Consider the following 27,982-nt stretch of genomic DNA (forward strand, 5'->3'; position numbering starts at 1 on the left):
TAATAAAAATTCACGATGGTCCCTCAAAAATTCTCTGATTGACTTACGAAAAAATTCTAAAAATGTCCTGATCATCTACAAATGTTATTCTGAAAACTCATGATTATAGGTCTGATGTTCCTTGAAAGAATATTTCAAAATATTCTCATAAAGAGCTTTAAATGTCCTGGAAAATTTTTTTTTCATAGAAATTAGAGATCATAGCTTTGAAGGTCTTTTAAGAATATTTTTCAAAAATATTGCTCTAAAAGTGTGCTAAATAGTTAAAAAAAAATCCACGATTAGACTTCCACTGTGCGTTCCTAAGCTCAATAATTTATAAATGAAAATCTTAACAATCAGAGATCTGTTTTCTAAAAAATCGTAACATTATAGAACTATAAACATCTTCTGGTGTCTTACAAAATATTGTTAATAGAACTAGAATTTATTTCAGAAAATGTATTCTTGATGAAAATGTATTCTTTTTAAAAAGAAGTAACCTTTATAATTACATTTAAAATAAATTAGTAATCATTCAGTATACGCAATTCTTATATTATATAAAACAAACTGCCATACATCGCTATTTATAAACTTGTTTGAATTTTATTCTATAGAAACTATTATATTTGTATATACTACTTTTAGCTTAAAGCCTCAGCAGCTAGAGCTACTACAATTTATTATATTTGTAATCTAACTTATAAATATAATTATTAATAAATAAATAAATATATTTAAAATCTTGAAAGCCCTTAAAAATTATTCTTTGCTAATCCAATATTTAAGCTTTAATAAAATTAAAAAAAAAATATTCTTTAAAAAAACCTATAAAATATTATTTTCTTTCGCCCAAAATCATTAACGATAGCTCTTGTGGTCCTTGAAGAAATCCTTAAAATCCTTGATTCTAGCTGTAATGACCTTTACAAAAAATATTTATACAAAATCCGCAATTACGGCTCTATTATTCTTTAAAGAAATACTTAAAAAAATAATCGTGGTTCTAGACTCTTCACAGTTCACGATAATAGCCGAAAAGACTCTCGAAAGGTCATTTTAGGTAGAAGGCCATGGAGTGTTTCTCTTTAGAGTGAGGGCCCACATGGGGTTGTTTGTAAGTAGAATATCTCTTTGTCTATGAGGATATGTTTATTTATAAAAGTTTCGAAAGGATTTTTATTCATTCAAGGCACCCTAAAAGTTGTACATTGGTTGAAGGCTCTCAAGAGGTCTTTTATAAATAGAGAGCTGTAATGCAGTCTTCCATTAGCCCTCCAATAATTGTGTTCAAATAAAAAGGCAATCTCAAAAAAACACAAAAAAAAACCCGCCACTTTGCTAATTTAGTACAGCTCCGCATAACAATTAAAATTATGGGAGAATTCAATTATACACGCTATGATTATAATTATAATTTAAAGTTCAAAGGACTAAATATGCCGAAGCATTTATATCTTTTAAATTCGGACTTGTATTGCCCATTTGGCGGATAAAGATATATATGGCAGCTATATCCAAATCGGAACCGATCTCGATAAAATTTGGCAAAGATATTCCTGAGCTGTACTTGATATATTTCCCTAAAAATCGTTGTTACCGAGTTCACATTACGGCTGTGGGTAACAAATATAACAAATCGGATGAAAAATATATCTGAACCGATCTTCACCATATTTGACATACTAGCTTCTAGACACAATTCGGTCGTAAGTGCCAAATTCCATCTCATTTGGACAAATATTAGAAGTTTGGTGCACAATAAAATGTAAATCAGACGAAGTTATATATGGGAGCTATATCCAAATCTGAACCGATCTTTACCTAATTTGACATACTAGATTCTAGGTTCAATTCGTTGTAAGTGCCAAATTCCATCCCATTTGGACAAATATTAGACGTTTGGTGCACAATAAATGGTAAATCGGACGAAGTTATATATGAGAGCTATATCCAAATCTGAACCGATCACGATACAATTTAGCAAAGGTATTTCTGAGCTGCATTTCATATATTTCCCCAAATATTGTTGTTACAGAGTTCATTTTACGGCTGCGGAGGACAAAAATAATAAATCGGATGAACAATATATATGGGAGCTATAGCTATATCTAAACCGATTTCGATCAAATTTGACATACTTATTTGCAGGCCTAATTTGGTTGTATGTGCAAAATTCCATACTATTCGGGCTGATATTATACTTTTGGTGCACAATAAAAGACAAATCGGACGAAGATATATATGGGAGCAATATCTAAATTTTGACCGATTATCTCCACTTTCAATAGGGTTCGTCCTTGGCCAAAGAAATGATTTGTGCAAAATTTCATCTGGATATGGCAATAAATGCGAACTTCACTTTGTTTACAAAAATACATGGACAGACGGACAGATCATCAAAAGGAACTATGGGTCTATCTCGTTTCCTTTTGCCTGTTACAAACAAATGAACAAAGGGTAGGGTATGATAAAAATAAATAAATGAATATAATAAAAAAAATCGTATTAGTCTTTTTTATAGAGCAGGAGATCTAAAAGCATCCTCTTTTTCTCATTAGATACAGATGTTTTTATAGATAAAAGGCTTTTTGATGTGACATTTTAAGATTAACTACATCTAAGAGATCTACCATAAAATTAAGACCTTCAAGAAGTCTTCTATAAATAAAATACGTTTAAGATGTCTTCTTTGCCCTACAAGAGGTCCCCTATTGAGACACGACGTCTAAGAGTAATTTTAGAATAACATTGGGGGAATTGTCGAGGCATTTTCTATAGATAAAATACCTTGAAAGATCTTCTATACATAGAAGGTTTTTAAGAGGTCATGTGTAAGGTTTTTTACATACCACCGATCCTTTTGAGGTCTTTTATGCATAGAAAAATTTTGTCTTTACATAGGATATACCAAAGAGAACTCTTACGGAATGATTTCAAGACATATTGAAGATCTTCAATGGGTGTTCAATAGAACTTTCATAGATAGAACAGCGTCTACATTTCTTCGATAGACAGAATGCTTTCAACAGGTCTATCGAAGATAGGAGGCCTAAAAGTGGTTTTCTGTTCATAGAAGACCTTAAACATATCATTCGAGGACGGAAGATATTGAACAAGTCTCCTGTATACGGAAGACTTCGAATTGTCTCTCTTGATAAAAGCTCTTTTTCGAATAAAAGTCTTTTCAAAAGCGATTTCCTGTGGAAAAAAATAAAACAGGTCTGCTGTAGATCTTAAAGTGGTCGCCTGCAAAGATAAGAGCTTCAAGAAGTTTTCCGGTAAAAGCTGGCCTTCAGAATGTCTTCAAAGGAATTTCCAGATGTCTTTTATAGACAAAAGTCCTTTAATGTCGCTCATATATATTTAAAATATATGTTCTATCTACAGGATGTCTTCTAGGGTTATAAGTTCTTCAAGGGTCCTTATATCCTACACCACATAGTGGTAAGGGTATTATGTCTTTGTGCATTTGTTTGTAACACGGAGAAGGAAGCGAGATAGACCCATAGTTACTTTTGAAGGTCTCCATAGAATCACTTTCTAAATTGATTTATGCATGTCAGTCCGTCTGTCCGTCCGTCCGTCTTTCCATGTGTTCTTGTGAACAAAATGCAGGTCGCATTTATTATCCGATTGAGATGAAATTTTCCAAATAACATTTGTTTGGCCCAAGGACGATCCATAATGAAATTGTGGATAATCGGTCAAAATTTAGATATAGCTCCCATATATATGTTCGTCCGATAGTAGTGTGCTTATGGGGATGTTGGGAATTCACCACGATTTATCACGGCAAATTCTATTGGGGATGTTGATTTGGGTAAATTCACCACGGTGAATTTTAATGGGGATGTTGTCTTGGGAATTGTACCACGGCAAATTCTATTGGGGATGTTGATTGGGGGAAATTCAGCACGGTGAAATATATTGGGGATGTTGTCTTTTGAAATGTACCACGGTGAAATATATTGGGGATGTTGTCTTTTGAAATGTACCACGGTGAATTATATTGGGGATGTTGTCGTTTGAATTGTACCACGGCAAATTATATTGGGGATGTTGTCTTTTGAATTGTACCACGTCAAATTTTATTGGGGCTGTTGGCGTTGGTGTTGCTAGTTTTAATATGAACTACTAGATGGCGCTAAGTTTAGCGCAGACACAATCCAAAACTGTGTATGGGATGGTGAAATTTCAAGTTTTAATATTCACCACTAGCAGAGACACCCTCCGAAAAAAAAAAAATGTATTATGATCATATCGAGTGGGACTAAAGAGATTCACCATGTGAGAAGTGAATATAAGTAAGAGGTAAGTATCGAAGAAAATCATTTTATCTAGATGGCTCTCAGAATGCTTTTATATAGTCAACATGTTGATTACTGCAGTCAAATGTGCTTATTAATTTATTTGAAAACATATATTTCAAGAAATCGACTTCAATAAATGTGATATATTATAGAAGAGTTTCAATTGACAAATATGCTGCAATTATTGATATTTCAGGGGTTTTAAGAAAAACGATAACGAAGTCGAGTGGGTTGAACACGAAAATCAGCATGTTGGCTATGCAAAACATGATGAGATAAAAAGACAAAACTAACTTTTCGTTGTACTTGTTTTAATTTGTCTATAATTTTAGCGACTCAAAAATGTTCAGTTATTCCCATCGAAACGATATAGGCGACATCTAACGGTGAGTTCCATCCATACTATCCATAAATTATGTTGTAGCATAGACACACTCCAAAACTATTGAAATATGATCATATCGAATGGGGCTAGAGAGATCCACCATATGAGAAGTGAATATAGCAGAGACAAATTTGGTTAGTATCATAGTCAACAAGAAGATGTGTGTTCTATTATTTTGTCCAGATGGCTCTCCAGTCATTTCCCTCGAAACGATATAGGCGACATCTAACCACCAATTAATGTTGTAGCATATACACACTAAAAAATGCTGCTGTAGCCAATCAAAGCAAATTCTTCTTGTGTGGACAGGCATTTTGATACATTATATCGATCGCTTTTTGATAGTTTTGTCGATGAAGAATTTGTTTACATTATGTAGCAATTTGAGAGAATTGAAACTGAAAGAGTTTCATGACAAACCCTGCATCAATTCGGTATTGAAGATTGAAGGGATTGAAGAAGGAAACACCATTGTTTACATTAACTAACAATTGGATTTCTGTGAAATGGATATGAGAATTTGGGGGGAAGCGTTGTTGCAGAGTTTCATGACAAATTCTGCTTCAATCACAGAATTTCTATTTGTTTACAAAATGTAGTCAATAATGTATTGATTGGATTGGAAGAAATTTCAGTACTCAACAAGTCACAGATTAATAAGCATCGTTTCTTAATATTCTTAAAAAAGTTTTTATAATGTCTCAAAAAATTTGTTGGTCATGCAGCCTTTATTACAAGGAAAAAAATGAATTTGTGAAACATATGAAAAAGCATTGTATGTTTTGTGATGTTTTATGTGAAAGTGTAAACGATTTAGAATTGCACTTAGAGAACCATCATGGAGATGAGCATGTAATGAAACAAAATCGAGATCAACAACAAGAAAAACTAAAGCAGCAGCATGAAAATAAATCAGCTGTGAAGGTGGAAAAGTTTTGTGGTGATTGTGATAAAATTGTGAATAATATACGATCACACGTTCGTAGCGAAGAACATCGATCCACCGTGAGAAAAAATCTGGATTCTGACATAAAAATTGTTAAAAGTGCATTTAACAAAAATATACTCAGCTATGAGATACAAAACAATAAAGACATTTTGTACCCGATCGATTTTCTTAATGCTTCAAAAGAATTAATAATTAAAACCTTGAAAAATGAGTTAAACGGTAAAACGCTCATAAATTTAATATGGAACTCCAAGGACTGTATGTGAAACCAAACAATGAAAAAGATGGACCTTCAACTTCCAAAGAGTTAACTATTGAAAATATATTTAATCATATTTCAAAAACAACGCTATTAACCCTGGGAGATGATTTGGAAGAGGTCGTTTTCAACCACTGTGTGGAAATTATAGCTAAATCAGAAGAGTTCCAAGAAAGAGGCTCTAATTGGGCCCTGGAGAAACTTTTAAAACTTGACATAAATGTGTTGAGAGCCAACTTAACACGTGGCTCACATTATATTCCAACTCCGAAATCATTAAGCAACAAGAAGGGTGCGTGCCTTAACATCAAAAACTATGATGACTTTTGTTTTAAGTGGTGTATGGTTGTTGCATTGGGGGAAACTGCATATGGAGATCCGAGTATAACCTCTTCATATAACGTAGACATACACCAAGATGTCATTATTCTGCAGTCTGGAATATCGCTAAATTTCGAACAATTAAATTTCCCATTGGGTCTTAAATATATAAAAAAATTTGAAATGAACAACCCAGAGATTAGCGTAAATGTTTTCGGTTATGAAAACAAGTCGGTCGTTGGTCCATATTACTTAACAAAGGAGACGAAAAGCAATCACATTAATTTAATATTGCTGCACAACGAAGAAAATTTCCATTACATTTTGGTTATGGATATGTCTTGGTAATTATAAACAAAACTTATCAATCAAAACCATATCATAATAATCATGTATTTGTTCTTTTTTTTTCAGTCTTATGCGGTCTCAATTCACAAGTCATAAGGAGAAAGGTTACTTTTGTTTTGGATGCCTGCAATGTTTCCACGATGAAAATAAATGTATGACTCACAAAAAGCAGTGTGGAAAAGTAGTCTGTGCCCTGCCGAACAAAAAGAAGCCGTACTAAAGTTCGTCAATCACAAGAAAAAGGATAAGGTGCCTTTCGTTATTTATGCTGACTCCGAAAGTGTACTGGAAGACGTGCAGGAAGATGAGAACAATGGGGCGAGTAAAAAAACGGAAAAGGTAAAGAAGCATATTCCATGTGCTTTTAGTTATTTTATTAAATGTAGTTTTAATGAAAATTTAAATAAGTTATTTATATATAGTGGTCCCGACGCAGCAAATGTTTTTCTGAAAGAACTAATTCAGGATTGTAAATTTTTGTATGATAGTTACCTAACCAAAACGAAACCTATGAATACTCTAACCCCCGAAGAAGAGACAGCCTTTCTTAGGGATATCAATTGTCGTATATGTGGCGACATTTTAGGTAACGATAGGGTGAAAGATCATTGTCACTTAACGGGGCAATATCGAGGTGCGGTACATAACCATTGCAATCTGCAATATCATCTACCTAAATTTATTCCAATATATTTCCACAATTTTTCTTCGTACGACTGTCACCTCTTCTTTAAAGAGTTAGTTGAATTTGGAGGTGAAATAAGAGTCATACCTCAAAACAAAGAAAAATATATTTCAATGTCTTATTTCATTAATATGGATAACGAGTCAACCGACTCTAGTTCTTTAAAAAGTACAGTTGTTGTAGGAGAAGAAGAAGATTCGAGTGAGGAAGATGATGAGGAATTCCAGCAAGAAGAGGAAAGTGAGGGCAAAAAAGAGAAGAAAAAGAAAATGAATAGATTAGAGCATCGTTTCTTAGATAGTTTTCGATTTATGCCTACTAGTTTGGATAAATTAGCAAGGAATTTATCTCGAGATTCTTTTGTTGCTGTCAGATCTCATTTTCCTGATGATGAATCATTTGAACTTATGACTAGGAAAGGAGTATTTCCCTACGAATATATGTCATCATTTGAAAAATTGAAGGAGAAACAACTTCCCCCTATAGACCAATTTTATAATAAGTTGACCGATACTGAATGCTCGTCAGACGATTATAGGCATGCAACAAATGTTTGGTCACATTTCGATGTCAAACTATGCAAGACTACATGGATTTGTACTTAAAAGCTGATGTCTTGCTTTTAGCAGACGTATTTGAAAATTTCAGGAGCTTATGTATGCGAATTCACGAACTGGACCCTTGTCAATATCTCACAGCACCATCTCTATCTTGGGATGCAATGCTACTATGTACTAAAGTCGAACTTGAGCTACTCAGAGATATAGACATGTACAATTTCTGCAAAAATGGTATTCGGGGAGGGCTTACCCAGTGCTCAAACAGACACTCGGTAGCAAATAATGAAGATGCTCCCAATTATAATAGTGCCAAACCAGAGGTAAATATCTATTATTTGGATGTAAATAATTTATATGGTACAGTTATGACTGAGTGTCTCCCTGAAAAAGATTTTAGATGGGTGGAGGGTTATGAAATGGAGAAATTCAATGATCCAGCTGTAATATTATCTATTCCTGACAACGCTCCTACTGGTTTTATTTTAGAGGTTGATATTGAATATCCACCGCACCTTCACGACAAACATAACGATTTACCTTTTTTGGCGGAGAAAAAGTGTGTTGAAGGCTCAAAAACTGAAAAACTGATTGCAGATTTTACTGACAAAACATCATACACCATACACTACAAATTACTTAAGCAATCTCTGAAACATGGACTAATTCTTAAGAAAGTCCATAGAGTTTTGGCTTTCACACAAAGCGCTTGGTTAGCTCCTTACATACTGAAGAATAATGAACATAGGGAAAAGGCTGAAAATGCCTTTGAAAAAGATTTTTTTAAATTATTGAATAACTCTTCATTCGGTAAGACAATGGAGAATATCGACAAAAGAAAAACTGTGAAAATTGTGACAATGTGGGTAGATGAGGCAAACCAAAGAAGAAGGAATGTTGCTAGTAAATTAATCTCGAAGCCAAATTTTCACAGCCTTTCGATATTCTCCGAAAATATGGTTGCTATTCAAATTAGGAATGTCAGAGTAAAATATGATAGACCATTGTACTTAGGGTTCTGCATATTAGATTTATCAAAGTGGGTGATGTATGATTTTCTGTATGATTTTCTAAAAGTGAAATTTGGTGAGGATTTTATTCTAAATTATATGGATACAGATTCGTTCATATTAACATTTTACGGACGGAATTTGTATTCCGAATTATCTTTAGATGAAATATTGGCTAGATTTGACACCTCAGGGTTTTCAAAAGAAAATAAATATAAACTTCCTCTAATTAATAAGAAAAAACTTGGCATGATGAAAGATGAGAATGACGGAAAAACAATGGTTGAATTTGTAGGCCTTCGTCCTAAAATGTATGCCATCAATGTAGTTGATAGCGAAGAATTAAAAAAATCTAAGGGAGTTAAAAAGTCGGTCCTAAAAAAGTATACTATAGATAAATATCGAGAATGTCTTTATAACAAAAAGGTTTTTTACGGTACCATGTTTTCGTTTAGGTCAAGGCAGCATACAATATATACAGACAAAATTACTAAAATATCGCTAAGCCATCAAGATGATAAACGATTATTCTAGAGGATGGTATTCACACCTATGCTTGGGGCCACTATAGATTAAATAACCTTCATGAAACAAATGTAAATAACTCAAATGAATCTGTCTCAATGGACTTGGATTAAAATATAAATTTAATTATGATTTAAGTTTCAATATACAGATAAAAGAGCATAGTAATAATATTAATTTAATTGTCTTTATTCACTACAAATGTCATCATATTAATATTTTCTCGCAACACAAAATGTTTAATTTTAAGTAAATATAAGTGTATTATATTTTAACTAGTCTTTAACTATTCTTATTATAAAATAAAACAAAATATTTTTGTTTATAAATTTATGTAAATTGCGTTTTATTGAAATATTCTTGCAAAGGTGAGTATAAAATAGATTATACTACTTTTCGTACAATTCCTGTTAATGGAACGTACTCGACCAGACGATCATGTATAATTAAACAGTACGCAGAAGTGTTTTGTGGAATTGGTTTATTGGTTTCAAATTGGATTTTTAAATCGATTGGTCCATTCTTAACAGCTTCGTTTTGATTGCTAATGTCAATAACGGCGATGGGCTTGTCTTTAAAACTTGCATATGTAAGAAGTGGTTGTGGCTCCCTCATGTAATATGATTGTTGAAACTTTGTATACATGTCATATAGTACTGCATAGCCATTTTCTTCGAACTTTACATTCAAATCATCGTAAGGATAGGTTTCAGAGTTCAAGTGAACTTTGATGTTTTTAAGTTCGCAATGTTCCAGCTTGTTGTCTTTTTCAAATATCAAAGCAACATATCGTGGTCTTTCATGATTGACAGACAATTTAACACTCCAACTGTGTTGTCTTCCACCAGCAAAAGTTGGATTAAAGTAGCAGTCCCAGCTGCGGAATGCTAAAGGCAACGCTTTTCCATCCTTAATAGTTTTCAAGAAGCTGATTTTTCTATAGTCTGATAATTGAATGTGTTGTACTTTCCATACAACATTTGTTATGGTGAGTTTAATTTCCTCCGTATCCATGGTTGAATAACACACATTTTATCGTTGGCACTACGCAAAAGAATCAAGTCATGCTTGCTGTTGCAAATTACTTTATCAAAGTCCTCTGCGAACCCTAGTAGACGGTTTAAGGGTACACAAAAATTAAAGTATCCTACTGATAAATCATTATCAGCTTTCCATCCCGCTTTGCTCATAACCTTACTTTCGGATTCGCTTAGAGAAATCCAATTTTTAATTTCTGTAGTTATTCCTAGATAACGAGTACGATCAATTTCAACACCATTTAGTTCATAGCGAATTTCATCAAACATGTATCCCACACAATTATTTCTCAGTCTTGCATTTTGCGATACTTCTCCCTTGCTATTTTTCAAATTTCCTTCAATGAATAGATAACTCTCCGATGGAAGTATGTAAAGATCCTGATTTTGTATACTTATCCGAATTTCATCATTATTTTTAAATGATTGAATATATGGAACATAGCTGTGGTAGTCTCTCTTTACAATATTCTCATCCGAGAATGGACGCTCATTAATGTTAAGTATTTCAGACATTTGGTTTGACTTTAAGCTTAATAAGTTTTAAAAACTCTTTATTTTCCTTTGAAATTGTAGGTCTTGTCGGTTTGACAACTTTGTGTTGAATGTGTCTTGGTATTTGTTTATGATTGTATTTATTGTAGATAATCATGATTGCATTGGTCTTATATGAATACGTAGCGTGATTTCTTCCTCTCTAAAATTTATAAAGCGACCTTCTTGATCTACTATCTTTATCTCCAGACGACCGATTTCTTTGACGTTCACTGGTAAATAAATGAGATTCATTGGCCTCTCTACCAATTTATATCCCGGAGGAACATTAAGAGCAAATTCATGTAGAATATGCGTTGGCGACCCATTCATGAATGATCCAGTTACAATATTGCAGTGTATTTGTATGGCATTAACCTTTAAAATGTCGACTTGAAGGTTTGAAGTATGTTTTTTCCCAGATTCTAAGATTTTTTTCGGTAAAACCAAAAAGCTTGCCTATAGATTTTTCTTTATCAAAGTAAATAGGATCATGAGAAGACATGATTTCTACTTTTAGCGTATTATTATTCGCCTTAATTTCAATGGATCTATTCTCGTGGATAGTTTTATATTCCGTTTCCAAGTAATTCGCAATATCTTGCAATTCATAGGATCCTATAGGTATTTTTATAATATTGTCTCCAATGTGAAAGAGATTGTTATCATTATCCACATTGGGTATTGAATTGTATGATTGGAAATCTATTAGGCAACACTCATAACTACTATTTCCCAATTCAATTGGGGGTAAATATGTTGAATGTAGAATTGGAGATTTACCGGACACAGTAAACGTTCTTGACATTGCAAAATTCTTTGTCGTAATAATTGAAACACAAAATATGCATACGTATATATGGGTTTTTATTTATTTAAATATATGCTTGTATATTGTATATCTACATATTAAGATTATATGATATGATTCTTATCTATCCATGAATTATGTTTGTCTGAGAATCCCAGCCACTTAACCAAGACTTTATTACCTTTTGTTTTTAAAATTTTCTCAACTAAATACGTGTTGGGATATTTTGTGGGTAAAAGTTCTTCTTTGTAGAAACATCCTTGGATGGGATTTCCTTCATAGTCTTCTAATAAATAAGTAGCGGGGTTTGTTATTCTTATTGTTCTTATCTTGAATATTTCCGTAGTCCAATTTGGCGTGTATCCCTTTTCAAATTGATGTTTATATTTGCTAATGCGTACATGATCACCCACACGAAAGTTTTGTCTCCTAAAAATTTTTAAGTGGTTATAAGCAGATTGCAACAATGCCTTCTCATTCGATGAATTTACTTGAATAGGGGCCATTTTTATTGTTCGATGAGGTGTTTTATTGTATTGTTTAACCAATTCTCTATAAACGTCAATCCATAGATAATTCCCATTATAACTGAACTCCTTCCACATTAGCGACTTCAAAGTTCTATTAAAACGCTCAACAATTGAGGCCTTCAATACACTATATGTGGAGTAGTGGTTTATGGAATATTTCTGCATTAGTTTTTTAAAATCTGTGTTGAAAAATTCTTTTCCATCATCGGTTTGCAAATTTTTTGGAATTCTTCCTCTTTGTAAGATTTTTTCAAAAGCCATAGAAACATCCGTTGCCGTTTTTGTTTTAAGGGCTTCACACCATGCGAATTTCGAAAATGTATCGATGACAGTTAACAAAAATCGGAACCCCTTGTTTGCTTTTGAGTAACTGCCCATTTCAACTAAATCTGCTTGCCAGAGATCATCAATACCCTTTGTAATAACCCTTCGTCTAGGAAAGTTTTTTCGTGCTTGATGATGAAGTTCATTTACCAAACCCCGCTTTTCCATTGTTTTATTCGGTATGATATATTAAAGCTGGTGAGTTGAATGGAGCTTGCGATAAGGCTTTAAATATTTCGTTTTGTGAACGTTTGAGTTGTGATATTTCTTCTCTTAGGAAGGTGCACTCTTGAATGAATTTTTTCTTTAAAATTTCTTGAATGTGCTTGATTTGCGTATGTACGTATGCTTGGTTGACCGCATCCGCTCCTTCTGCTGGAGATGCAACATTCCTAATCTTTTTATTTTGCACGTTAAGGTTGTTATCTTCATCAATATTGACTCCCAATAATCTCGAAACATTTTCTCTCACTGCTATTGATTGATTTTTTTGATTGTAATGATGTCCAAACTTGTCAACAGTCATATGTTGTATGCTCCTTGAGAGTATTATTTAATATATTATATTTCCTTCTCGCAGTTCCTCGATAATAGAAACAATTTCATTAGTATGGTTATTGTTTCCGGCTTGTTGTGATGCCAACAACAGCTTTAATCGTTCTATCAATTCGTTGGGATCGTCCCAGTATATATAGTTGGGTTTACCAGGATTTATTGTCAGTAAGCCTTTGCCGCTGTGAGTATCCTCTATTATATTTTTTATTATTTTCTTATATTTTTGTCCCCTGTTGGACTTTGTTCGTCCATTAGATTCATAGTTTATTTTATGCGCATTTGTGTCTAATAATATTGTTTTGTAAATATCGAGTTCTGTATGATCATAGTTCTTGGGGTCTTGATAAAACAACAGTTCAAACAAACCGGGTGTTAATGCCCAATTTTTATTTCCAATCATAATCTTTTCATTGCTTATTTTGAGTGGTTGGTCCCCAAATCTCCATTCTCCATTGTTATCTTTGTGTGGACCATAGACTACATCTAGTTTTTTAATTTTCTTCAAGAATGATAGATTCATAGGTTCCTCATTGTTGGAATAAAATTTGTCGTCGTCTTGTGATGTATTAAAGGAATCGAAATTTTGTGTGTAATCTACTTTATGCTTTAACCCCTCCAATGCATTGGAATCTAACTTAACATCTGGTTTATAATTCTTAAGGGGTGTACTTGTAATAATAGAATCTCTGTACATTTCCATTTTCTCTTTCTTAGGCATAATCATTTTGGAAGTATTTTCAGTTGAAAGCTTTAGTAGTTTGTTTATTGGCTCCGTTATTGGTTTGAAAGTATTTTTCAATTCTGTAGTTTTAGCTTCTTCACCCATTTTAATGCTTTGAAATTTCTTTTTCAAGACATTTCTGGACTTAACAAGCCGTTTCAGCATTTCCTCCTCCATGGCTGTAGGTGCACTAATATAAATTAACATTTGCAAATACTTTAAATAATATTAAGGTTGAATAAATATATGAAAGCCTTTTCTGTATCTTCCAGAGTGAATTTCGTCATCCTTGGAAATCGTTAGAAATCCATACTTTTCCTTCCAGCATTCATGACAAATTTTTTTGAAATCTTCAAAACTAATGTCACATCCGACGTGATCATTAAATATATGTCTTAAATTCAGATCATCTTGTTTAAACACGATTATAAAATTCGCATTATCACGCAATAAATGTTTTGGTATACGTGTGTATGTTTGACACAAATAAAACGAATCAACATTCTTATGTCGCCCCATACTGAAGTAATTTTTAATGTTGTTTTGTTTATCGCATGCAACATCATCAAAAATCATGATTGAGTTTGGCTTTATTTCGTCCGTTTGTATAACATCGTCATTGTTATTAAATGTATACAATCTCATCCCCTTTATAGTGGATATCAGTTTCTTTAGGTACTCATATTTTGTCTGATATAGCGATTTTGAGTAAATGTAAACATTTTCAAATTTTAATCCATTGGGGCTTTCTATCAAACTAAGCATCACATTAGTCTTTCCACAATTTGATGGTCCTACTATTAAGGCTCGTATAGAATCAGGCAGCAAAGTACTATGTCGAGGGGTCTTTCTTTGCATAAAATCCACATTTTTAACAATTATTTTAGCTTGTTGTTCCATTAATCTCATGATTTAAACTAATGAGTTTTAAGAAAACATTCATATTTATAATATAATCAAATATCAATATTTCTTTCGTTCAGCGTCCCGCTAAAAAGTATAAAATGATTGTTTACAACACGAAGCGATTTATTAGAAAGAAACACGTTCAAGGAGGAGGACTGGTAAATAAGTTGATTAACTCTTTACCCGTTGAACTTCATTTACCAGGATATCAATTTTGTGGACCTGGAACAAAGCTAGAAAAACGTATTCAAAGAGGAGATCAAGGTATTAATCCATTAGATGCAGCGTGTAGAGCACACGATATTGCCTATTCACAAAATAAAGATATTGAACAACGTCACATTGCTGATCGTGAACTAACTGAACGGGCTTGGGAGCGAGTAAAATCGAAAAATAGTAACATTGGAGAAAAAATTAGCGCATATCTTGTAACTAACATAATGAAGGCTAAGACAAAGCTAGGCATGGGTAATAAAAACCCCAAACAAATATTGGGTCAACAACTTTTTAAAAACGCTTTAAAAAAAGCTACAAGTTCCCTTAAAAGCAAAAAACCAACTGATATTGATGAAGCCATAAAAATAGCCAGACATGAAATACAAAAGACGTTTCGAGGAAAAAAATCAAAGGTCGCTATACCGCGAGTAATAAGCGTGCCCAAAAGAGGTGGATTTCTTCCTCTCATTCCCATTCTAACTGGATTAGGAGCATTGGGAGCCTTAGCATCGGGTAGTTCAGCAATTACCAATGCCGTTTTAAATGCAAAAAAAGCCAAACAAGAGTTGGATGAACAAACCAGACATAACAAAACAATAGAAGCTATAGCTATGGGTAAAGGTCTCTATCTCAAACCATATAAAAAGGGCTATGGAATTTATGTTGATGAAAATAAAACTCCAAAAAACTAATTAAGCAGCTACCCAAAGGTCCTCTAACCGATGTAAATATTAGTTTTTTTGGGAAAAAATATATACCTCACTTTAGAGGTGTTTATATGCGTGATAATCTACCTAAGAAACCACATCGAATTGAATGTGGTATCATAAATTTGGATGTTAGCAGTGGACCTGGCACGCATTGGGTGGCATATAATAAAATCAATAATAATATCGACTATTACGACAGTTTCGGTAATCTTCAACCCCCGATAGAAGTTTTACGGTATTTGGGACCAGCTATTACATACAATTATAAAAGAGATCAACGATTTCATACATACAATTGTGGACATCTTTGTTTAAAGTTTTTATTGGACATGAACAAAATTTTATAAATACTCCAACATCGATGATATCCCCTCCATTCAAATTCAACTTTCCTAAGAAGATGATTGAAATCAATAGATCGGATATTGCACTGGTTGATTTTCAATATTGCCATGGAAACCACAAGAGTATTTTCGTGAAGGAACTATCATATATGTGTGGTGCTTCTGTTGTTCCACATTATTTTTTGTTTCGTCCACCTTTTAATATAAAGAACTTACTGGGGAAGCATGCAGAACAAATGCCTACACCAAGACACATGTGAATGGCTTAGATTGGACAGATGGAGAAAAAAATTATAATGATGTCGAGAAAGCTCTTACACCATTGAACAATTATCAATATATTTTTGTTGTTGGACAAGAAAAGAAAATCTTTTTACAGAAATATATTCATTCTACCATTATAAATTTAGAAAATAATATGAAACTTCGAGCTTGCCAAAATTATTTTACAAACTGTCCTATACATTTGGACACTAGATTTAAGTGTGCCGTAAATAATATATTTAAGATATTTGTATTCATTGAACAAAACTGGAAAGAACTTGGCTACATACTAGACGATGAAATTAATAAAGTTAATAAATAAAAACAAGCAACTGTATTATTTGCATAAAACTTTATTTAAAGCATTAAAGGTAATGAAAGTGAACAATAATAAGAAAATGGGTGAACATTTACTCGCTCCACGACCACAAACATCTACACCAATTTCAGAAGGTGTACAATTCCAATTTTTTGAAATAGTTGGGACATTAGTTGTTTCACGCCCTTCCAGTAATGGGCAACGATATGTCAACCTTGAATGCTCAGTAACAGGACAATCAGTTTGATCCCAACTATGAATGTTTACTTTACAAAATAACATCTGGTAATATCTCCTACTCCAGTATAATAAAGTCCTACTGCAGCCATTGTCTTGGGATCTGGATAATTTAAAGGCCAGCGAGCAAAGGTTTTTAAGCGTTCGTCTTCCTTATTAAGAAGAGACATCTTCCTTTCTAAAGCTTCACTAATAAACTGAAATATTTCTCTGCACACATTAAAATGAAAACAGCTTGCAATTTTTAGTTTCAAACAAAATATTTATTTACTTTTCAGTTTATGTTAAATATGGTTGATAAAAATAATCTGGTTGATCCAAATGTTTTAATTCTAGTTTGTAAAGACTCTTTCCGCTTCCATCTTTCAACACAGTTTTCGTCACAGAATAACCCCACCAGCTATTTCTTTTATGTATTCATCCGCCAGCGAGAGGAATCTTGACGGCAAATAGAGGATAGCATCATTAATTTTCAGCACAATTCTTCCCCCATATTTTGTATTTGTTCTAAAGGCGCCATGGATGTTGTATTCTTTGTTATCCTCCATTTCTTTCAAAGTTATTATTTTTTTATAACTGAAAGAATTGAATAAGTTTATTAAATCTGCGTTCGCCATAATATCACGTTCAATGTTTAATTTTATACTGTGAGCCTTACTTGAAATTGTCTTCTATATATAGGAATATTTAACGCGAATTTCACAATATTACAGAGTTACTAGAGTTTTTAATTTTGAGCATAGTTAAGCATGTTCTCATTCATGCTCCAATCTATCGTTGAAGCAGAATTTGTCATGAAACTCTGCAACAACGCTTCCCCCCAAATTCTCATATCCATTTCACAGAAATCCAATTGTTAGTTAATGTAAACAATGGTGTTTCCTTCTTCAAATCCCTTCAATCTTCAATACCGAATTGATGCAGGGTTTGTCATGAAACTCTTTCAGTTTCAATTCTCTCAAATTGCTACATAATGTAAACAAATTCTTCATCGACAAAACTATCAAAAAGCGATCGATATAATGTATCAAAATGCCTGTCCACACAAGAAGAATTTGCTTTGATTGGCTACAGCAGCATTTTTTTAGTGTGTATATGCTACAACATTAATTGGTGGTTAGATGTCGCCTATATCGTTTCGAGGGAAATGACTGGAGAGCCATCTGGACAAAATAATAGAACACACATCTTCTTGTTGACTATGATACTAACCAAATTTGTCTCTGCTATATTCACTTCTCATATGGTGGATCTCTCTAGCCCCATTCGATATGATCATATTTCAATAGTTTTGGAGTGTGTCTATGCTACAACATAATTTATGGATAGTATGGATGGAACTCACCGTTAGATGTCGCCTATATCGTTTCGATGGGAATAACTGAACATTTTTGAGTCGCTAAAATTATAGACAAATTAAAACAAGTACAACGAAAAGTTAGTTTTGTCTTTTTATCTCATCATGTTTTGCATAGCCAACATGCTGATTTTCGTGTTCAACCCACTCGACTTCGTTATCGTTTTTCTTAAAACCCCTGAAATATCAATAATTGCAGCATATTTGTCAATTGAAACTCTTCTATAATATATCACATTTATTGAAGTCGATTTCTTGAAATATATGTTTTCAAATAAATTAATAAGCACATTTGACTGCAGTAATCAACATGTTGACTATATAAAAGCATTCTGAGAGCCATCTAGATAAAATGATTTTCTTCGATACTTACCTCTTACTTATATTCACTTCTCACATGGTGAATCTCTTTAGTCCCACTCGATATGATCATAATACATTTTTTTTTTTCGGAGGGTGTCTCTGCTAGTGGTGAATATTAAAACTTGAAATTTCACCATCCCATACACAGTTTTGGATTGTGTCTGCGCTAAACTTAGCGCCATCTAGTAGTTCATATTAAAACTAGCAACACCAACGCCAACAGCCCCAATAAAATTTGACGTGGTACAATTCAAAAGACAACATCCCCAATATAATTTGCCGTGGTACAATTCAAACGACAACATCCCCAATATAATTCACCGTGGTACATTTCAAAAGACAACATCCCCAATATATTTCACCGTGGTACATTTCAAAAGACAACATCCCCAATATATTTCACCGTGCTGAATTTCCCCCAATCAACATCCCCAATAGAATTTGCCGTGGTACAATTCCCAAGACAACATCCCCATTAAAATTCACCGTGGTGAATTTACCCAAATCAACATCCCCAATAGAATTTGCCGTGATAAATCGTGGTGAATTCCCAACATCCCCATAAGCACACTACTTCCGATTTGTCTTTTATTGTGCACCAAACGTGTAATATCAGCCCGAATAGTATGGAATTTTGCACATACTACCAAATTAGGTCTAAAAATAAGTATGCCAAATTTGATCGAAATCGGTTCAGATATAGTTATAGCTCCCATATATATTGTTCATCCGATTTGTTATTTTTGTCCTCCGCAGCCGTAATATGCACTCTGCAACAACAATATTTGGGCAAATATATCAAATGCAGCTCAGAAATACATTTACTAAATTTTATCGAGATCGGTTCAGATTTGAATATATCCCCCTATATAACTTCATCCAATTTACCTTTTATTGTGCACCAAGCGTCTAATATTTGCCCAAACGGGATGAAATATCGCACTTACGACCGAATTGAGTCTAGAAGCTAGTATGTCAAATTTGGTGAAGATCGGTTCAGATATAGCTATAGCTCCCATATATATTGTTCATCCTATTTGTAGTATTTGTTACCAACAGCTGTAATATGCACTCCGTAACAACAATATTTGGGGAAATATATCAAATGCAGATCAGAAATATCTTTGCCAAATTTTATCGAGATCGGTTCAGATTTGGATATGGCTCCCATATATATCTTTATCTGATTTCAAATTAATTTTGCACCAAATGGCCAATACAAGTCCGAATTTAAAAGATACAAATGCTTCGGCATGTTTATTCCTTTGAACTTTAAATTATAATTATAATCATAGCGTGTATGATTGAATTCTCCCATAAAAACTTTTAATTTTTATGTGGAGCTCTACTAAGTTAACAAAGTGGTGTAGGGTATCAAAAAGTCGGCCCCGCCCGACTTTAGGACTTCTTTACTGGGTTTTAAATTGAGGTCTTCCATAAACTAAAAATTTTCCTTGACAAATAAGTAATGTTTTCTCTATACCTTTAAATTTTAAAATTTTCCAAAATTTTCAATTTTCACCCCGAATACACTGGCAATAGGCGTATACATGGCGCCAAAATATTTTTTGAATTGGCATTGTAAATGCCCTCCAGGACATCGCTGCTGTCACATTTACTAGGCCATAAAAATAAAAACAATGTCCCATTTTTAAATGAGTGTTTTGAGAGCAACAACCAAACCAACAATGGAGCAGCATCACAACATGATGTCGCCACTTATGTCGTTCACATGAGCGTCATGCATGAATGACGGATGGTGTTGTTTCGTTGTGTTCTATTCTGTTCGAAAAAAGTATACGCCACAGTGCTTTCATTGAATCGGAGAATTCGGTGACTGGCTCTGTGTGTTTTGGGGTATATCATTTTGACTCTGTTAAACGGCAAAAGCTGCGGCTGCGACTGCTGCTGCTGTCATTGTAACATCGTCCAATGCTCGTCGAGGTTTGTAAATGACATGTTTTTGATGTTCTTGTAATTGTTTTGCAACAACAAAGCGGCAAAGTTCAGCTAAGTAAAAGTTCAGTTTTTATTTTCGTCGGGGTTTTGTTTACCGGATTTATTTGTTTTCCCCCATCGCAGTAGTGGACACAAAAGTCAACAGCAAACATCGACCTCGACATCGTCGACAAAAATCGAGCCATTGGAGGCAGAGAGAGCAACAACAAAGAGACCAGATGGCAAATGCCATCATCAAAATGGTTGTTGTTTTCCATGAGAATGATGACAGAAATTTTGGTTTCTTGTTATTCTTGTGCCACCGGAGGGGAAATTGGAGCGGTGTTGGGGAAGAGAAAAAGTGAACTGCAGCGGAATGCTGCTGATGATTTGATGAAAATTAGTTGTAAATCTGTATTGTTGTTTTGCGGGGCTGGATTAAAAGCGCCGTAATGTTAGGCATGCCGTGGAAATAAATAGCCATGGTCTTTGTGGAAATTGTCGACTTTTTCATTCTCTCTACTATTTGCTTTGGGCCATGTCCTTGTAATCTTAACAAAATCTTTGTTTCAAATTAAAAATATTTACTATCTACAGTGGGTGGTTAGTTGACTGACCACAAAAACTAATTATAAATATTATGAAATGCCACTGGAATGGATTTATTTGAGCGGATCCGTGAGATATGCACATAATTAATGGAAAAATAACAAACTTTCGGGAAGAAATAAGTACATAGAAGATAATCAGGAGGTCATTAGTAAATGGAAAGCCTTTTGGGGGCCTTCTGAAAATATTAGGCCGGAATAAAGTCTTCTGGAAAAAATACTTCTAAGAATTCGCCAGAATATAGTAAACCTCCAAGAGATCAAATTTTCGTATGAATTCTGTAAATATAGAACACTTTTTAAAGTTTTATGAAATACAGATTCTCGATTTACCTCCTACTTGTCTTCTTTATATAGAAGTTAGAATTTGGAAAGATAACTAGATATTTCCCTCTTAGCGTTAAAATAAATTATTTCAACTCTGGAAACATTTGCTAGAAAAAATTATTTATAATAATTTACCCCCCCCCCCACATAAAATAGAATTTATATTTATATAGCTATTCCCTTTTCAAAAATCTTATTTTATGGGATACCTCATAAAGTAAATATATTCCCGATGTGAATCAAATTTTACCTTGATTTTAAGATATCCGTCCGTACGGCTAAAAAAAATCGGTATGATTCGTAAAAATTAGGTATGCCCGTTAGATAAGTTCTCCTCCCGAAAAAAATTATATTTTAGGTTCTTTAATGTCTTTTAATTTTTTGTAAAGTTATTGTTGTCCTTTGGCTTGAGGTAAAAAAATTAAAAAAAGTATGATTTTTTATATTTTAATTTATTTTTCCGCCAATTTTCATTTTTAATTTATTATCGAAGGTAGTCGAAACATTGGAAAACAAATTAAAACATAAAAAACAAATTCGTCTGCCAAAAAAAGTCCTTGAAAAATATTATTTTATAACCCCGTTTGTTCTAAAATATTAAAATATGCTCAAAAATGTATGTTCCTTGAAAAAAATTATTAAAAATTTACCATGTTCCTTGATAAATATTCCTCAAAAATTTAGAATGTCAAAATAAATAAATTTACATAAAAAATTGATGATGGTCTTTGAAAAAACTTTAGTTGAAAATATATTTTTAAAAAATTCCCGATGACATTTGAAAAATATTCTTTATTATACACGATGATGGTCCTTAAAAAATATTCTTAAAATTTCGCGGTCGTATTTAATTTTTTTTTTTTTGAAAATGAACGATTATAGCTTCGTTAAAAAAGGTAAAAAGCATCTATGTATCCTCCATCATTTGGAAAATTTTCAAAAAAAAAAAAAAAACAAAAAAAAACCGAAAATTACCACTGAATGAAAACCGTTATATGGGGACTATATGTACGAAGACATGGATCTGCATACTGTTTTTATTTTTGTCTTAGGCTGTAGTATCCCTTTCGAACTTCAAATACCAAATTTGAAACAATTCCAGTGAATAATGTCCCTTAAATCATTAAAAAACCCACAATAGGGAGGTGCCGTTATATAGGAGCTATACGAAGACAGACAAACAGACAGACGGACATCGCTAGATCGTCTTAGAATTATACGCTGATCCAGAATATTTATACCCTGTAGGGTGTATTAATAATAATTCGAGGAGTTACAAACTGAATAATAAAGAATGATACCCTCCATAGAATGATATAAAAATATATATGAGGATATAAAAAAAGTATTACATTTCTTTAAAAAATATTCGTTAAAATTCTACGATCGAATATGAATCTTCAAAGAAATATTTTGAAAATCCACAATTAAATGTCTGATTGTCCTTGACGAATTTTTCTAGAAATCCTTCCGAAAAAGATAAAACTCGAATAATATAAGTTTTTCGATTTTCGAAAAGAATAATAGGAAAGTGGTTCACCTTTTACCCCAACAAGTCTTCAACATGTTTCAGTTTGAAGCTTACCAAGGGGGATATTAGTAAAACCATAACACAATAGACCCACATCCAATTTTTCAGCCCAAAACTTTTTCAACATCTCCAATAACAACTAAAATATCCAATTTCAGTATATCTGGTCTATAATTTCCTTCATTTCCAAATCTAGTACAATTATAGTAGGCATATCCAAAAAGGGATCTTTTTCTTGACCACAGACACCAACAGTGACATTCATATCAGATTTCAGGATTCCAGCTCCGTTCATTATCAAATATAGTACTGTTTCTACAATTATAGTACACATTTCCAAAACCACCTCCATATCTCAATTCCAGATAGCAACCGAGATATCAATATCAAATTTCAGAATTCTGACACTATCCCTTCACCCCATGTCAAATTTAATACCATTTATTACTTTTCGTACAAATATGGGACGCATTTCCAAACCAATGCCAATTCTGAAACACCGATAATCCAAGTATTAAATTTGAGAATTTTTTCTCTATCCATCAAACCAATAAATAAATATAGTACAATTCAGTACTTTTCGCACAATTACCAAAGTCACTTCCATATCTCAATTCCAAATGCCAACAACAATATTAAATTTGAGGATGCCTTCACTAAATACCAAATTCAGTACCATTTAGTATTTTTGTACAAATGTAGAACGCATATCCAAACCAACGCCAAATTTCGAACACATATACCGTCAATAATCCAAACATTAAATTTCGGATTTTACCTCTATCCCTTCAACAATAGCAATGATAGTACACATTTCCGGAATTACTTCCGAATCTTAACTGCAATCAGCAATAGTGACATCCATATCAAATTTGAGGTTTCCAGCAAATAGTAAATTTAGTACTTTTCGTAGGATTATAGTACACATTCCGTATGTCCAGACATGAATAGCGACCCTTATACCAAATTTCAGATTTCATGCACTATCTGTTCACTCAGTACCAAATTGTACCAAATATAGTACTGTTTAGTACCTTTCGTGCACTTGTAGTACATATTTCAAAAATATCTTCATATATCAAACATAACTTAATTCTCATGCCAAATTTTAAGTTTTTTACCTCTAACTGTTCTCAATTTCAGAAGTTAGTACCATTTAAGAATTTTCCGTAACCTAAAATTTCGGATGTCCAAAACGTTTGGTACGTCTATACTGCAATTCGTCAATGAGTCATTCAAAATTTCAGAAGTTTAGCTCTTTCCATGTGTCCAACTTTTCGTACCCTTCTAGTGCGAATTTTCAGAAACCCTTTGGTACAACTATCCTGCACGGCATCAGCGACTCTTATTCTAAATTTCAGAATTCTAGCTCATTCCCCATTTGTCCAGTACAAAATATGCACTTTTTAGAACATTTTAGTACTTTTCATACCCTTTTAGTACGGATTTCCAAAACACAAGACATTCTATGGACCAAGAATGGCACTCGTGCAAAAAGTTTCGGCCGGGCGTTGATTCTAGATCATCCAGTCAGTCAGTTATTTAACTTCTTTTTTATATGTAGATGGCGTATGATCGCTCCCTCCAGAATATATGTACCTCTTATATGCTTGAGTTTACTACCCTACATTCAAAAGCTTCCCCTCGAAGAGAAATACCATTTGCAAAAACGACATCATCAATTTCCACCTCGAGAAAACAAAATAAATTTCGACAAAATTAATTTAAAAATAAAATTCACATTTTTTATTATTTATTTCCCGCTTTTTTCCTTTCAGGGCTGTGAAATTTACATCGAAATTATTTGGACGTGCTTTATCGAAACGAATCAAAGCAACAGTTTTGTATGCAACCGAGACTGGGAAATCCGAGCAGTATGCCAAGCAATTGTGCGAATTATTGGGGCATGCATTCAATGCTCAGGTGAGTGAAGATGAAAAAAATAATAAAATAAAATGAATTATTTTATGAAAAAACGGGAGGAAGACATTTAAAAAATATCTCTTGTGTTAAATAATAAATTTCGGAGGCTTTGTTGTATTTTGAACGTGCTGTATATGCATGTTTGAAATGAAAATCACATAATCATATTTCAGGCCAACAACGATGTGGTGGGAGTGCAAATATAAATGTCATAAATTAACTTGAGTTTTGTTCAAATACCCGAAATTATGTAAGGCAGTGGGTCATTGTGGCGTATGAGTGTTGTGTTGTTGAACAACTGATTGTTACTCATACGCATGGATGCTATGTATCATTAATTACTTGAAATGCAAAATATTATTTTAAATCAGAAATAAATTCCTGTAGTACCTTCTCAATTTTATTACGATTTTTTTATTATCTGGATCTAGAAATATCGTCCTCCCAACATTTTTTTTATTGACTTCAAAAGCAAAAAAATATTCTGACAAATATTCCCTTTTGTTAATAAACTGCTGTCCTTATCCATTATCTGCGACCTGCTCCTTGGACAAAATATACATCTATCTGTTGTGACATATGGCATATTTTACTCAAATTATAAACAATTGTCTCGACACCAGTCGGAGATAACATTCAATTGACGACAAACACTTCAGGATGACAAATGGATGGTTGGATGAATGAATGAATGAATGGCAATTGCTTTGGCTTCTATTGTGTGACACATTTGTGTGATTTGTGTTCAGGGATGCCCAGAGAGGAGCTGGGACAAAAGTCAAAGTTGTTGTTGTTGTCGTCGCAAAAGATAAACACAAAAGCCAACAAAAATGCTGTCCACTTGTGGAGACAGACAGACACATTTAATAAGATTTGTATCGTTGACTCAGCAGGTCTCCCGAGGGAGTTTCAAATTAATAAATTGACTTATGTCAGACATGGTGATTATTATTATTATCTGTGGTGTATAATTCGGGAGGGAGAGGATATGTTTACCAAGGTTTGGAAACTATAAATTGATATTGTGGGCAAATAAATATTTTTGTGTAAATATTACAAAGATTTAAATGAACATTCAAGAGCAGGGTTAAGCCCTGCATGTTTGAGGGACTTTAAAAGAAAACGTTAATAAAATAATTTGAAAGAAATATTAAAAAACCATTGTTGAAAAATATATTCATGTATTCTTAAAATTCTTTAAATATCCATATCCAATATTATTACCCCACATAATTTTTTTATAAATCTCCCCATGACTGGTCAGCCAACCGACTTTACTCCTGATTGAAACTAGGCAATAAGAACAGCCACAATTGTTAAATTGTTGAGAAGATTGTGGAAGAAAACTTTGGACTTTAAGACTCAACAATCTCTGTCAAAAATCTCAAAGTATATAGACAAGCTTTTGGAGAGGTAAAGTGAGAGCTTTTAAGGGGGTTTCCTACTAACGTATGTCCCCGCTACTTCGTCATCGAAAAATCCACCTTAAAATTTTATATTCGTTCCAAGAGTTCATACTCAAAATGCACAATTTGTTTAGTTTGACATAACGAGGAAGGATTTAGTAAAACCATTGCACAATGGACCAACATCAAATTTATCTGTCCAACAGTATGTCAAGGTAAACCCTAGACACCAACATATGTAAATTATAGCAATATAAAATTTCACGGTTTCAGCTCTTACCATAAAACCATACCACAAAGCACCTCCAAAACCACCTCCATATCTGAACCACAGACACCACCAGTGACATCTACATCAAATTTCAAAATTTCAGCTCTGTTCCTTCATCCAATACCCAATTTAGAATTTTTCGTATAATTTTAGTACGCATTTCCAAACCTACCTTCATATCTCAATCCTTGACACCAACAGGGATATTTATATAAAATTTGAGGATTTTAGCCATATTCCTTTAGCCAATACGAAATTTAGTACCATTTAGCATTTTTCGTACAATTATGGTACCATTTCCAAAACCACCATCATATCTCACTTCCAGTTACCAACAGAGACCTCAATATCAAATTTCAACATTCCAGCTCTGTAATTTCCCCCATTACAAAAATATAGTAACATTTAGTACTTTTCGTATAATTTTTTAGTATTTTGGTACTTTTTTTCGTTATAATTCTCAAACCTATAACCAACATCAAATTTATCAAATTTCAGGATTTCAGCTCATTTCCCTTATCAATAGCAAACTTAGTGCATTTAGCACTTTTCGAACGACTAACGAACGACCAAAATCTATATTAAATTTCAAGATTTAAGTTCAATTCCTTCACCCAATACCACATTAAGTACCATTTAGTACTTTTCTTACAATTATAGTACACACTTTCAAAATCTCCTCTATGTGTCAAGTTTCCAAAACCGCTTCCATATCTCAACTACAGATACAAACAGATACCTCAATATCAAAGTTGAGGGTCCCAGTCTTATACCTTTACCCAGAACTATATTTAGTACTGTGTAGAACGAATATAGGACGCATTTCCAAACCACCGCCAAATCTTAAATACTGATACCATCATTAACCTAAAAATCAAATGTCTGAATTGTATCTATATATTTATACAGTACGAAAATTAGCACCAACTAGCACTTTTCGTACAAATATATTACGGATTTCAGAACCCCTATCTAAATATAAAATATCAGAAATTTATCTCTATTCTTCATTCTATACCAATTCTTGTACCACTTAGTACATATTTCCGAAACCACCTTCATTTGCAAAACTAACTTTTCCACCTTGATTCTCATACCAGAATTTCAAGTTTCAGCTCTATCCGCTCATAGAATACCAAAGTGCACCATTTTAAAAGTTTATTTCATTTTAAAACCTTTCGTAACCTTTAAGTTTGCAAAAGCCTGCATTGCATCAGTGAATCTAAAAGAATTCTAGCTCATTTCGTTTGTCCAATACAAGGTATTCAGTTTTTAGTATACTTTGGTACTTTTTGTTCCCTTTTTCTACAAATATCCAAAAACTGGCCCTCATGCAAAATTTCGAGATTCTAGCTTCATCTGTTTAGCCTGGGCGTTGATTCTCATTCCGTTATATATATTCGATATATTTTTATA

General features: G+C 33.1%; 1 protein-coding gene across 1 annotated transcript in view; it reads left to right on the forward strand.

Moving 5' to 3' along the window:
- LOC101891936 (nitric oxide synthase) overlaps positions 1-27,982 on the forward strand; it is a 143,333-nt gene that overhangs the window by 111,577 nt on the left and 3,774 nt on the right. Inside the window, exon 11 of the mRNA XM_059125611.1 lies at positions 24,745-24,889. Within this exon, the coding sequence (XP_058981594.1) occupies positions 24,745-24,889 (145 nt within the window). The remainder of the gene's footprint in view (positions 1-24,744; positions 24,890-27,982) is intronic.

Source organism: Musca domestica, unplaced genomic scaffold (genome assembly GCF_030504385.1).
Source record: "Musca domestica strain aabys unplaced genomic scaffold, Musca_domestica.polishedcontigs.V.1.1 34, whole genome shotgun sequence".
Classification (NCBI taxonomy): domain Eukaryota; kingdom Metazoa; phylum Arthropoda; class Insecta; order Diptera; family Muscidae; genus Musca; species Musca domestica.